Raw genomic sequence first — 13,281 nt, 5'->3', positions numbered from 1 at the left:
GGGATGAAAATATGAGGATGGGGGATACTAATAAGGTTGAAAAGGCTGATAAGAGGGCAGGGTCGATTGTGGGGTGTAAACTTGACAGCTGGGCGGAGGTTGTGAGGCAGAGGCTCCTCAGGAAGCTTAGATGGATTGGTAACCACACTGCTGACGCTCTCCTCCTTGTTGTGAAGCTTAGATGGATTGGTAACCACACTGCTGACGCTCTCCTCCTTGTTGTGAAGCTTAGATGGATTGGTAACCACACTGCTGACGCTCTCCTCCTTGTTGTGAAGCTTAGATGGATTGGTAACCACACTGCTGACGCTCTCCTCCTTGTTGTGAAGCTTAGATCGATTGGTAACCACACTGCTGACGCTCTCCTCCTTGTTGTGAAGCTTAGATGGATTGGTAACCACACTGCTGACGCTCTCCTCCTTGTTGTGAAGCTTAGATCGATTGGTAACCACACTGCTGACGCTCTCCTCCTTGTGAAGGTGCAGCAAGGCTCCTTAAGTGATAGATTGAGTCAACTCAGAGCAGCAGCAGAAGGACCAATTGCCCCCATGCCGCGCACAGCTCACTGCCCCATCGTACGATGCCACTGCTAGCGGCACAGACTATAGAGTAATTCCCCTGTGGGGGCCACTGAGGTGTTTGTATGATTTTTATCTCTTTGGTTTGCAAGATTACTGGTTCAGTACGACGTGAGATTTCTGATTGTAGAGAATCACATGAGCCAACTGGAGCTGGGGAAAATCCCAATTTTCCTATGGAGACCAACAAAGTATTTTTTTTTTTTTAAAGGGCACAAAAATGTAGTATAACGCACTCTTGTATCCATCCAAAAAAACAGACAGAAAAACATCTGTTTTTTTGTTGTTGTGTTTTTAGGATTGTCTGTCTGTTTGCATCTGATGGCCTTTCAGGTCCTCCTGCACATGCAGTTTTATACACCGCGAGAAATCCGACCATGTGATGAATTCAGCGCACTGCCAGCTTTTCCATTCTATGTCTCAGGGCTGGAGAGATCGGTGCCGTTAGTTTCTGCACCATCAGAAGGGAGTTCCTCTGGTCTAGCTGGGAACGCCTCCCCTGATTGTGCTTGTCCATAGACTCTTACAGGGGGGCCATCATTGCTAGGTGGTAAGGAGCGCCCCCTCTGACCGTACAGAGCTATGGATGAATACTGTCAGGAGGCGCGATCATCATAACCCAGCTGGACTGTCAGGAAAATCTATCACGAAGAAACCATGTGCAAAAACTATCCATTGTGTCAAGTGACTATTTCTTTGTTATGAATCTTTTCGTCTGTATTTGAACCCTACAAATTGTACAGCGCTGCACAATATGTTGGCGCTATATAAATAACATGTATTATTATTATTATAGACGCCCGCACCTCCTCATAAAAGCATCAGCTCTTCCCCTGGGCCGTGCGCCCCTACCGAAATCTATTCAATTATGAAGAATGTGAAAAACAGATACACAATTTTCTGTGCAGGCAAAGGGTTAAAAGCTCAAAACGCATTTTTGTTTGGATTCCTCACTTGCCTTTTTGTAGTCAGAAAATAACAAAAATCAGCCCCAAGTTACGAGGAATAAGGAGGGTAGGGGGCGTTCTGGTGACCGGTAAATATGTTCCTATCTCGCACTATGAGACTCATTTTAGGTCCAAGTTATTATTAAGCAATTAAACGCGGCGTTTTGATAAGAAAAAACAGCAGGGTAGATAAGAGGCGATACTTGCACCAATCTGACTCCCTTCTTTTCATTACTACTAATTAGAGATAATTAAACTGTTGTCGGTTCTTCTCATCCCAAGATATTTTAACTTCTGAGCATCTCACGTCCCCCTACGAGGCTACAGACATAGAAGTAACAGCAAGAAGTCAGGGCGGAGGACATAGAAGTGCAGACTGACCTGGGATCAGACCTGGTGTAAAGTGCAGATCTACTGGATCCTCATACTGAGCCATGTCCGGGAGGGAATCCCCCCAATAACTCAGAGCTCCCCAACATGGCCTCTGGAAATAGGGTCAACTAAACACAGCCCCTAAACAAGCGAATTGGACTGAGGTTGGGGTCACATCTGCATCAGTCTCCTATTGAGGCTTCGTCTCAATAAAATGCACAAAAAAATCCCCTCTTTTGTGCAATGTGACACCTCAGCCTCAAATGTTAGCCCACATAGTGATGCAAAAATACATTTCTACAGACATGTACACGGCAATCATATTTAGTGTGAACGCATTACCATGTTTATAAGAAGTCTATGCACAGGAGTGAGGTGAACAAACAGAAATATCAGTGTTACTCACCTGTCCTGGGCTCTGACATGACTCTCTCTTCTGTCTGTCGTCAGAGTCCACCGAGGCCCAATCACGTGGCCTCGCGACACTTCCATCTATGCATCATCACACCCAGTGACGCTGAGGCCCAACCACAGGCTTCACCAGTCACTGACATCAATCAGAAGCACTGAAGACAGCAGAGAGCTCAGGAGAGGTGAGTAACCCAATGTTTTATGTTTGCTCACCTCTCCTGGGCCTCCACTCTTTATATTCAGGGGTCTAAAGAAACCTCAGAATACAATAGCAGTCTTGGTTCAAGAGTAATCGGTCCAAACAAAATTGCCGGCAAACCCCATGAGATGATTTACAAGTGGCTTGCCCAATGCTCAGTCATACTGTAAAAGAGACGTGACCTAAATAATCGCCATTAATCGTAATCGAGGTAAAATGCCAAATGAATGGGGATTCTAATTTAGGCCATAATACCCCAGCCCTAATATATATATATACTCCTATAACAATCAGTTTATCCAAGTGAATGCATTCTATAAGTTATGGTATCACCTTCTGTCTCAGGGGTCAGCCTCTGCCTTAGGAGATGGTTTACAATGGCACTCATGCACGTATAGCATTGTTGACCAGCCGTGTTCCAGCTCAAACATGTCAGTATAGCGATGGCTTCATCGACTTCTTCATGTCGCAGATACTGAGAGACAAGCTCCGAGGGGCCCCACTGTCCTCTGGATACAGAACCTGCAAATAACAACAAACATAAAACATGCTAGAAAATCCAAAAAAAGTCATTGCTGGTCAGAACGTGATTGTATCTGGAATTACACCATGAGATATAACATTGTGACTGGTATTTCTTATCACTAAGCCAAGGCTATGCCAAGTATACAGAGCTGTACGCTGGCACATGGCTGGCCTGGGCTTCTGTTGACACAGACTGGGCGGTTATATGGAGCTGCTGTAATGTGCCAAGCAAACACTGCCGTCTACTAAAAACTGCTCCGTCAGACATAAGACAACCAAGTACATCTGTAACCCTGATCTTCATGTGTATTGCTATTGTCTGAGACTCCTCCATGTGCCAGGAGTTGTCAGGTTGGGGTGGAGTTGGACAAAAGGTACCGAGCCCAAGTTCACTAGAAAATCATTTACAATGACACTATACTATTCCTGATATTGTATAATTAGATGTATAGTTTATTCCAGATTTACTGTCATAGGAATACAATCTCTGGCTGCTCATACTCATCTCCCAGCAATCCTCCCATGTTGGTTCTACGGCTGCACAACCCCTTTATAATATCTTGCAGTCAGTCAGGGGTCGGGAATTTTTGAAAACCAGAATGGCATCGCATACAACAATTTTTATGCCGTACGAAATATGAACCTCCTATAAGGGAACCGATCAGATGGATTTTCCACCCTAAGCTGCTCCCAGGATGTGTGTATCACATAAGACCTTTCCTATGGAGACGCTCACTGAGCTTTCGGCTTCTAAAAAGTCAAATTAGGAGCCTTGTAAAACCTTAGAATGACATATGTACATTTATCGTCACTCGTCAGGGCGCAGCTTCATCTAGTCATGTGGTCATAGTACTAAATCACAATGGCGCTCAGGCATGTATAGCACTGATGACCGGCCGTGTTCCAGCTCACACACGCACCCTGTGCACCGCCACTGCAATGTCTGACGTCAGCCTGATACCCTATAGAACTGCCGGCCTCACAGGGTGCAATATAGTACAATGACTGCGTGACCAGATGAAGCTGTGCCCTGACCCATGTGATTAGTTAGGCTTAGTTCACATGTAAATTACGTGTGGCTTATTTCGGCACCGGGAAAAAACGCTTCCTAATTAGGAAGCGTTTTTTTGACCTTGGCACGCTTTTTGTGGAGCGTTTTTTTTTTTTTGTAAAAACCGCTTTCAGGTGGTTTTCCCATCCTTTAAGAGAATGGGCCGCAAAAAACGCCTTGCGTTTTTGAACATGCGTTTTTTGTAAGAAAACGCAATGCGTTTTTTTGCAAAAAAAAACGCGCGGTAAAAAACGCTTCCCATTCACTTCTATTGCTTTCTTCAGGCAGAAAACACTACTGTGACATCCGGACGTCATTGAAGATGGCCAATACCACCGAGGATTGAAGCGGAGCCGGGGATAGGTAAGTAACAGTGTCTTTTGTGTTGGTACCATCCCCCCCTCAGTCTCCGATTATTATACTCTGGGGTCTGAACCCCCCAGATCCCAGAGTATAATAATTGTTCATGGTTGTTCACAATGGGGCATAATACTGTGTGCAGGGGCCACTGTGGGGCGTAATAGAGTGCACGGGAATGCGGGGGGGAGGGGTGTTGGTCGGCGTCTTCAGCGTTGGTCAGGGGGCCCCATGTCAAAAGTTCGCCACGGGGAAGGGTCAACACGGTGGCTCAGTGGTTAGCACTGCAGCCTTGCAGTGTTGGAGTCCTGGGTTCGAATTCTGCCAGGAATATCATCTGCAAGGAGTTTGTATGTTCTCCCCGTGTTTGCCTGGATTTCCTCCCATTCTACAAAGACAGACTGATAGGGGGGAAAAAAAGTCCTATATGGGGCACACAATCTGCATTAAAAAAAAAAAAAAAAAAAAAATTCGCCATGGTACCTTGCCATTCCTAGTTACGCCACTGGGTCATCGATGATAAAACTGCCCCCGTGTGGAGTAATAGCGCGCGCTGGAGAGATTTGTCACTTCTACAGAACATCAGAGGCTGAGAGAGTCTCCACATACAATGAATTTCTCAGAGAATAATGTAAGTATGCGTGTTACATAATGCATTACATCAATGTGGGCATGAATGGTTATGAGGGAATTTAGACAAAACCTCTGCCAAAAAAGCAACAATTTGCTCTCCATAAAATGATTTGGCCAGTGACATCACACTGGTCTAATATCCAGGGCGCGGGTGTTATTTGTAGTTTAGCTGTTCATGCTCGTCGCTCTCGTTGGCAGAGACCAGAAGCCTTGTAAAATAATAAGGAAAGGATTTTTTATCACTCGATGCCTCCCCAGAACTCAATTGATCTCATTAACAAGGACAGTCCGGTCAGAGCGCTGCTTAACCTTATTAGAGTGACACACGAGAGACGGTCGCCAAAAAGAAAAAAAAAATTGGGTAACGATCCCATGGAAGTAAATTCCGGCTGAAATAATGAATCGAAAGGGAAAACTGCAAAAGGAAAAAAAAAATTCATCTAAATGCAAAGACTGAATTTTAAAACGTGAGAAATCTCGCTGGTGGAGGTGAAACATCTTTCCCCCTTTAGATGCTTGACCTCACTTGGATGGTGCACTTGGTGGTAGAAGGAGGTGACAGCCGACTCGTAGCCTAATTGATTTAAGACCAGTGTCTGGGGAGGAAGTCCAATTAAATTTACAAGATGGCAATTAGCTGGAAGGCCTCTAAATCCCTGCACGGTGAGCATTCTGGCCTGTGCGAGAACACAAATGTGCCCCAGATAGCGAGTCAAGGGCCTTTTTTTTTTTCTTCCACAAAAGCTGCTGCGAGCGGCGTCGCTGGGGAGAGGGAAAGCAAAATAAACTGGAGGCCTAAGATCACACAATGTGGTCGGCTGTAAAGGTAAAGTCATTTCAGGGACTATTAATGGGAATCGAATAGATTTAGCAGGGTTTTGTCTTAGGAACGAATTCATTGACGGATGAACTGCGTGATGTGGGGGCGACATCCGTGCGGGAGACGAGGGGAAGACAACAAATAAAGAGACGTGAAGAGAGGACACCTAATAATAACATAGGGATGAGGGGGAGCGATGAGAAGGATTGTCACAGGTGGCTGGACATGTCAGGCTGTGATGGCGGGGGTGTCATGGTCTCCACTTTACCTCGGCCGCTGGAGGCAGATTATTGAAAGTCAGTGTATGTCCCTTCCTTCACCCAAAAAAGTGGAATGACCCACACTAAAGAAGAGCACAAGAACGTAGAGTAAAAAGAGAAGGGTCCCTAATGTCCCCAGCCCTCCAAGATAGAAGGCCCTACTGGGGTCTACCCACACCAAAGAAGGACCCCTGTCCATCACATGGAGTCTGACCCCAGTGTAAGGAGCTACCTGTGGCTTCCCGAAACGTGTAAGATATACATTTGATATTATCATGTCTTGGATCCTTGTCACTGGATGTTTTTTTCATCTTTATATATATTTTATACATATGGCAGGCTGGAATTTTTTAGCCATTTTTTTGCATTGTATCAAACTCCTTAACAGTCCAGAGAGTTCATACACTGCATTTAAAACTGTATATTTGTCCTATAGTTGGTTGAGCGATATCACACTTATGTTGTGTTGTTGTAGTGCGGCGTGCCAGGCTCAGCGGGATCAAATCCACTCTGAACTCAAGCGCCCCAGGAATCACCGTCCTCTAAGGAACTACAGCACCTTCAGCTTTCAAGTTCATGAACCCCAGCTTCTCTCCTCTATCCTATAACCCTATATATCACACAGCTCAGCTTCTCTCCTCTATCCTATAACCCTATATATCACAGAGCTCAGCTTCTCTCCTCCATCATATACCCCTATATATCACAGCTCAGCTTCTCTCCTCCATCATATACCCCTATATATCACAGCTCAGCTTCTCTCCTCTATCATATAACCCTATATATCACACAGCTCAGCTTCTCTCCCTCTCTTATATACCCCTATATAAGATAAGATATTCCTTTAATAGTCCCACAATGGGGAAATTTCAGTGATACAGTTTCATAGATGGTACAGTAGTATATAACAAGAGAGAAACACATAGAAGCTCATGGCAGATAGAGAAATCCTAGGAATCATAGCAACTAAAAAAGAAAGAAACACAGACACACTGCAGGATCATTTAGTTCTCTGTGCGGAGTGATGTTAATAATAATAATAATAATTATAATAATAATAATAATAATAATAATACAGCCGACTTGGTTGTAGGACACGAGGAGGGGGGTCACAGCATGTGGATATAACAAGCAGAAATTTTTGCAGAGGTGGGGGACATAAGCAGCTATCATGATAACATGTGGTAGTTCCTATTGGTAGGTGGTGAGATCTCCTGCTCACAGCTGATAGTTCGGTATCTTGTATCAGCACTATTCCCTGTCGTCCTCAACAGCGGCACAATGTGGGGTATTTCTGCCCCTGTGTGCTGGTAGGACAGGCGGATATTTAATTAGCCAATCAAATGCGTGGCAGGCCCTATAAGAGGGCACAAGAACCTCCCCTCTGCGTGTTTTTTTCTGTCCTGTGTGGACAGAGGACAGGTGGGAGGACTTGTGTCCTCTTTGAGAAGCTCAGCAGGATCACTCACCTCCTGAGCGGTTGTTTTCTTCTTGTCACCTTCTGTGCCCTGCGGGGAGAAGGTGCTTGTTAGCCATGTGTGGCTACCCCCCTCTATCCCCCCTGCCCCCCCTCTCCTCCGCTTCCCCTGCTCCTTGTGACTTACCTGACATTTTGGTGAGAGTCCGGGGACTCCGCATGCCGCCTCTGGTGGCCGCACGGACTGCCGGCGGGTGGAACCACACTGTTGTGTATCCTGTTCCCCGCCGGCCGCTGTAAGCGCGCACTTCCGGTTTCGCCGGAAGTATCATAGCGCCATGGCAACGGCCTGGCGCTGGCGGCCGCTCACTCAGGGAAGATTCAGGCCTTATTAAAGGCCGGAAAAGACGGGGAGATGTGGGGGTAAGTGCCCGTGTTAAGGGCCTCTTGGTGGGGGGGAATGTATATCTTTGCAGACCCCTGATTACAGGGTTAGTTGTCTGGGCAGGTTGCCTCACCTGCTTTGATTGTGGCTCCGCCCACTTCCAGCCGGCCAGAATTAAGAGGCTGGCTGGCCTGGTGTCAGAGACCTTCCTGCAGTATCTGCTGAAGGCGTGCGATTGTGGTGTTCATTGATCTTGAACTCTTTTCCAGTTTGCAAACTTTATTGGGAACCGGCTGTGATGGCCGAGTGGTTAAGGTTTTGGACTCGAAATCCAATGGGGAGATGTCCGGAGCTGGGGTCATCCAATCTCAAGGAACTCAGAGCAGTGTACCTGGCCCTAGTACACTTTGCCCCAGAATTGAAAGGCAAGTCTGTCAAAAACCGGTCAGACAATATGACGGTGGTAGTCTATATAAACAAACAAGGGGGCACCAGGTCACCAACCTTGCTGAGAGAGACGAATCTCATATTTGCCTAGGCGGAGAAGAATCTGGTCCAGTTATCCGCTGTTCACATAAAGGGCTCCCTGAACATAGTAGCGGATCAGCTGAGTCAGGGTATTACCGTATCAGGAGAATGGTCTCTCAATCCAGACGTATTTCAACAGATCGTCCAGAGATGGGGTCTCCCGGAGGTCGATCTTATGGCTACCCGACTCAACGCCAAGGTGGGGACCTTCTGCTCTCTGTACCAGGAGGACAATCCCTTGGCGGTGGATGCCCTGTCCATCCCATGGAGGTTCAGGCTGTTTTACATATTCCCTCCAATTCCAATCATACCGAAGGTATTGATAAAAATAAGACAGGACCAAGCCTCGGGAATAGCCATAATCCCGTTCTGGCCAAAAAGGGCTTGGTTTGCTCAGCTCATACAAATGAGTCAGGGCATATATTGGAGGCTTCCCCCACTCCCAGACCTGGTAACCCAAGGAGAGCTGAGATGCCAGGATCTGAGGAGACTCAACCTGACAGCCTGGAGGTTGACCAGTCCCTATTGAGAAATAGAGGACTGTCACAAGCCGTCTTGAAGACCCTATCCAGCGCCAGAGCGGATTCGACTAACAGGAACTACCGTCGAATAGGTAACATCTTTAATGCCTGGTGTCTGCAGCATCAAGTGGACTCCACCGATCCCCCTACGGAGGCAATCCTGGACTTCCTTCAAGACGGACTAGACAGAGGTCTTGCTGCGGCCACACTCAAGGTACACGTAGCGGCCCTGTCCGCCTATCTGGGGAGGCGTTTGTCTCAGGATCCTTTAGTGAGCACCTTTATTAAAGGGGCAACTAGGCTGAGACCGGTGGTAAACACCCCTGTCCACCAATGGGACCTTATTCCGGTCCTGAACGCCCTATGTGGCCAGCCATTTGAACCTCTGGAAGAGGTCTCCCTCAAGTCGCTAACCGGCAAAATGGCGCTGCTATTGGCAGTCACACCTGCCAAACGCGTTAGTGAACTACAAGCTTTGTCCGCTGAGGAGCCATATACCACCTTTTTCTCTGACCATGTACAGCTTAGGTTCCTCCCTGGGTTTCGTCCCAAGGTGCCATCTGCTGTAAACAGGAACCAACTGATTTCCCTTCCAGTATTTTTTCCGTTCCCTTCTTCTGCTGAAGAAGAAAGATGGCACAAGCTGGATGTGGTCAGATGCCTGCAGATCTACTTGCAGCGCACTCGCCCCTTTAGGTGGACTGAAAACCTGTTGGTCAGCTACACGGGGAAAAACAAGGGCGCCAAAGCCGCCAAAGCTACAATATCCCGGTGGGTTACCGAGACTATTAGAGTCGCCTATACCGCCCAAGGGCTGTCGGCTCCATCTTTCCTTCATGCCCATTCAACCAGGGCAGTGTCCACTTCACGGGCAGAAAGAAGTGCTTTGTCTGTGGACCAAATATATGCAGCTGCCTCTTGGGCATCTGAATCCACCTTCATTTGGCATTACCGCCTGAAGGACCAAGTGGCAGATTCCACTGCCTTTGCCCAGACCAGTTTAAGTTCGGTCATGGGTTTGTCCCACCCATCTTGGGGACCTGCTTGCTATATCCCCACATTGTGCCGCTGTTGAGGACGACAGGGAACGAGTGATTATGAAGATAATCTTGTTTCCCTTAGTCCTAACAGCGGCACAAGATTTCCCACCCTGGGAATCATATCTTATGTATAAAACTGTATATAAATGTAATGGAGGTACTTTTGTATTTACACGCAGAGGGGAGGTTCTTGTGCCCTCTTATAGGGCCTGCCACGCATTTGATTGGCTAATTAAATATCCGCCTGTCCTACCAGCACACAGGGGCAGAAATACCCCACATTGTGCCGCTGTTAGGACTAAGGGAAACAAGATTATCTTCATAATCACTCGTTGTCCTTTTAACCACAAAAAATGCCCCAAATGTCCTTCATCACAAGCCGTCCTCCTCCTCCTCCTTACCACAGTGTTCTACTGCCCCAAGGAAGTCAGAGACCATCCAGGTATACATGGTGCTGCTCTCTTGCCAAGCTTCCATAACTCCTGGGGTAGGTGGGTGATGGTTCCCAGGTTGTAACAGTGTCCCACGTGTCCACAGTAATAGAAAGAAATACCAGTCAGCTGTAGCATCTTCACACATCAGCAATTGACGCCAGAAATCATCTCCTTGAACGAAGAAGTCCGCATTTCCATGTAGGTTTCTCTTCCATGCCGCATGTTGAGCCATGCTGTCCTAGCTGGGGGGATGGTAACAGGCACATGTGGAAACCAGCTGAACCAGGTCTTGAGTCCATGCTTTACAATGGAAACAAAAGGAACAAAAAAAAAAAAAAAACTCCACAGGGTCTTCCATTCGATTTATAGTTGCTAAATTCATAGTGCTAGATTGTTGGTTACCGGATTCTTGAAGATATAGAGAAAAAGAGTGAAAAAGGAAAGAAAAGTTTGCTCCCAGCTTGGAGCACTGCATCAAGGCAGCCAAGCCCCTCAGGAGGCGGCGCCTAAAAAAAAAAAAAAAAAAAAAAAAAAAAAAAAGCTCAGCTTCTCTCCTCTATCCTATACCCCTATATATCACACAGCTCAGCTTCTCTCCTCTATCCTATACCCCTATATATCACACAGCTCAGCTTCTCTCCTCTATCCTATACCCCTATATATCACACAGCTCAGCTTCTCTCCTCTATCCTATAACCCTATATATCACACAGCTCAGCTTCTCTCCTCTATCATATACCCCTATATATCACACAGCTCAGCTTCTCTCCTCTATCATATAACCCCTATATATCACACAGCTCAGCTTCTCTCCTCTATCATATACCCCTATATATCACAGAGCTCAGCTTCTCTCCTCTATCATATACCCCTATATATCACACAGCTCAGCTTCTCTCCTCTATCATATACCCCTATATATCACACAGCTCAGCTTCTCCCCTCTATCATATAACCCTATATATCACACAGCTCAGCTTCTCTCCCTCTCTTATATACCCCTATATATCACAGAGCTCAGCTTCTCTCCTCTATCATATATCCCTATATATCACACAGCTCAGCTTCTCTCCTCTATCATATACTCCTATATATCACAGAGCTCAGCTTCTCTCCTCTATCATATAACCCTATATATCACACAGCTCAGCTTCTCTCCCTCTCTTATATACCCCTATATATCACACAGCTCCGCTTCTCTCCTCTATCCTATAACCTTATATATCACACAGCTCAGCTTCTCTCCTCTATCCTATACCCCTATATATCACACAGCTCAGCTTCTCTCCTCTATCATATACCCCTATATATCACACAGCTCAGCTTCTCTCCTCTATCCTATACCCCTATATATCACACAGCTCAGCTTCTCTCCTCTATCCTATACCCCTATATATCACACAGCTCAGCTTCTCTCCCTCTCTTATATACCCCTATATATCACACAGCTCAGCTTCTCTCCTCTATCATATAACCCTATATATCACACAGCTCAGCTTCTCTCCTCTATCATATACCCCTATATATCACACAGCTCAGCTTCTCTCCCTCTCTTATATACCCCTATATATCACACAGCTCAGCTTCTCTCCTCTATCATATACCCCTATATATCACACAGCTCAGCTTCTCTCCTCTATCCTATAACCCTATATATCACACAGCTCAGCTTCTCTCCTCTATTATATACCCCTATATATCACAGAGCTCAGCTTCTCTCCCTCTATCATATAACCCTATATATCACACAGCTTCTCTCCTCTATCATAGACAGGTTCGCTCCTCACTATTCAGAAAACTCTATGGATATTTGCACCAATTTTCTCTTACTGTACATCAGATTTCCTTTTAGTTATTTCTTACAGAGTAAACTACAACTACGGGGAAGACAAACCTACCGGCAAGACTAACAAAGCAGCAGATCTTACATAATGTGCCAAGTCAGGATACTAAAATCATAATTAAAAGCGTTGCGATGAGATAACACAGACAGACGTAAAATGTTATTTGCCAATAAAAGGATTAAGCACATTATATTACAGAACTATCAGATAGGATCCTACAGGAGACATAATCCATAGCTGCCTAATGTGGAGATACGCATCTAGATTATCCTTTGTCATACGCCTGTCACAGGTACGGCGCTAAACTCAGCCCTGCTTGTATTGTGCGAACCTGTGCAAAGATAATGAAGGAACATCCATAGAAATGCAGATACAAAGTAACTATATACGGACTGAATGTGTAAGACTGTATCTGGCCACATAGAAGAGGCCTTAGTGGGTACGATGATATATTGATGGGGGCAGGGGAGGCATGAGGAATAGCTCAGGTGAAATCTGCACCAGCGGATAGGTGTCGTGGATCTATATTGTCATTTATACCACGAAAGTGTTACTTATGGCAGCGAATAGGAAGAGCTATGGGAAGAGAACAGTCAGGATCTGATGTGTTGCTGTGGTTTCGGTGACCATTGTTTATGCAGGAGACCTGTACTAATTCTTGGAATGGCCCTTTAAGATTCTTCAAATTGTAACTTTGTAACAGAATGACTGTAAGGAACAACTGGGACAAGTGTGTGAGTGTGAGACCTCCTATTCATTGTGTTATGTGGGACTGGGACCAGACGGCTGGATAGACTGCAATCTCAAGAAAACTCCTTTAAGGCACCAAGGAGCCAAAACACAAGAAGTGCGGCCTACAGTACCAGCAAAGTGAATGAGATTTTGAATAACCTCATTTAAACATTGGGGGAAAAAAGAGCCATGAAAAATTAGATTTTTCAAAAATGGGTGAAAAACCA

At 45.9% G+C, this 13,281-nt stretch overlaps 2 protein-coding genes across 2 annotated transcripts in view; one reads left to right on the top strand and one right to left on the bottom strand.

The window, feature by feature from the left end:
* The window catches only part of OTX1 (orthodenticle homeobox 1), a 388,453-nt gene that overhangs the window by 149,853 nt on the left and 225,319 nt on the right, over nt 1-13,281 (top strand). The gene's annotated exons all lie outside the window — the stretch shown is intronic.
* WDPCP (WD repeat containing planar cell polarity effector) overlaps nt 1-13,281 on the bottom strand; it is a 224,595-nt gene that overhangs the window by 112,550 nt on the left and 98,764 nt on the right. Inside the window, exon 11 of the mRNA XM_075266977.1 lies at nt 2,841-3,029. Within this exon, the coding sequence (XP_075123078.1) occupies nt 2,841-3,029 (189 nt within the window). The remainder of the gene's footprint in view (nt 1-2,840; nt 3,030-13,281) is intronic.

This window comes from Leptodactylus fuscus, chromosome 3 (assembly GCF_031893055.1).
Source record: "Leptodactylus fuscus isolate aLepFus1 chromosome 3, aLepFus1.hap2, whole genome shotgun sequence".
NCBI classification, from domain to species: domain Eukaryota; kingdom Metazoa; phylum Chordata; class Amphibia; order Anura; family Leptodactylidae; genus Leptodactylus; species Leptodactylus fuscus.
This window is presented reverse-complemented; position numbering and strand designations above follow the sequence as displayed.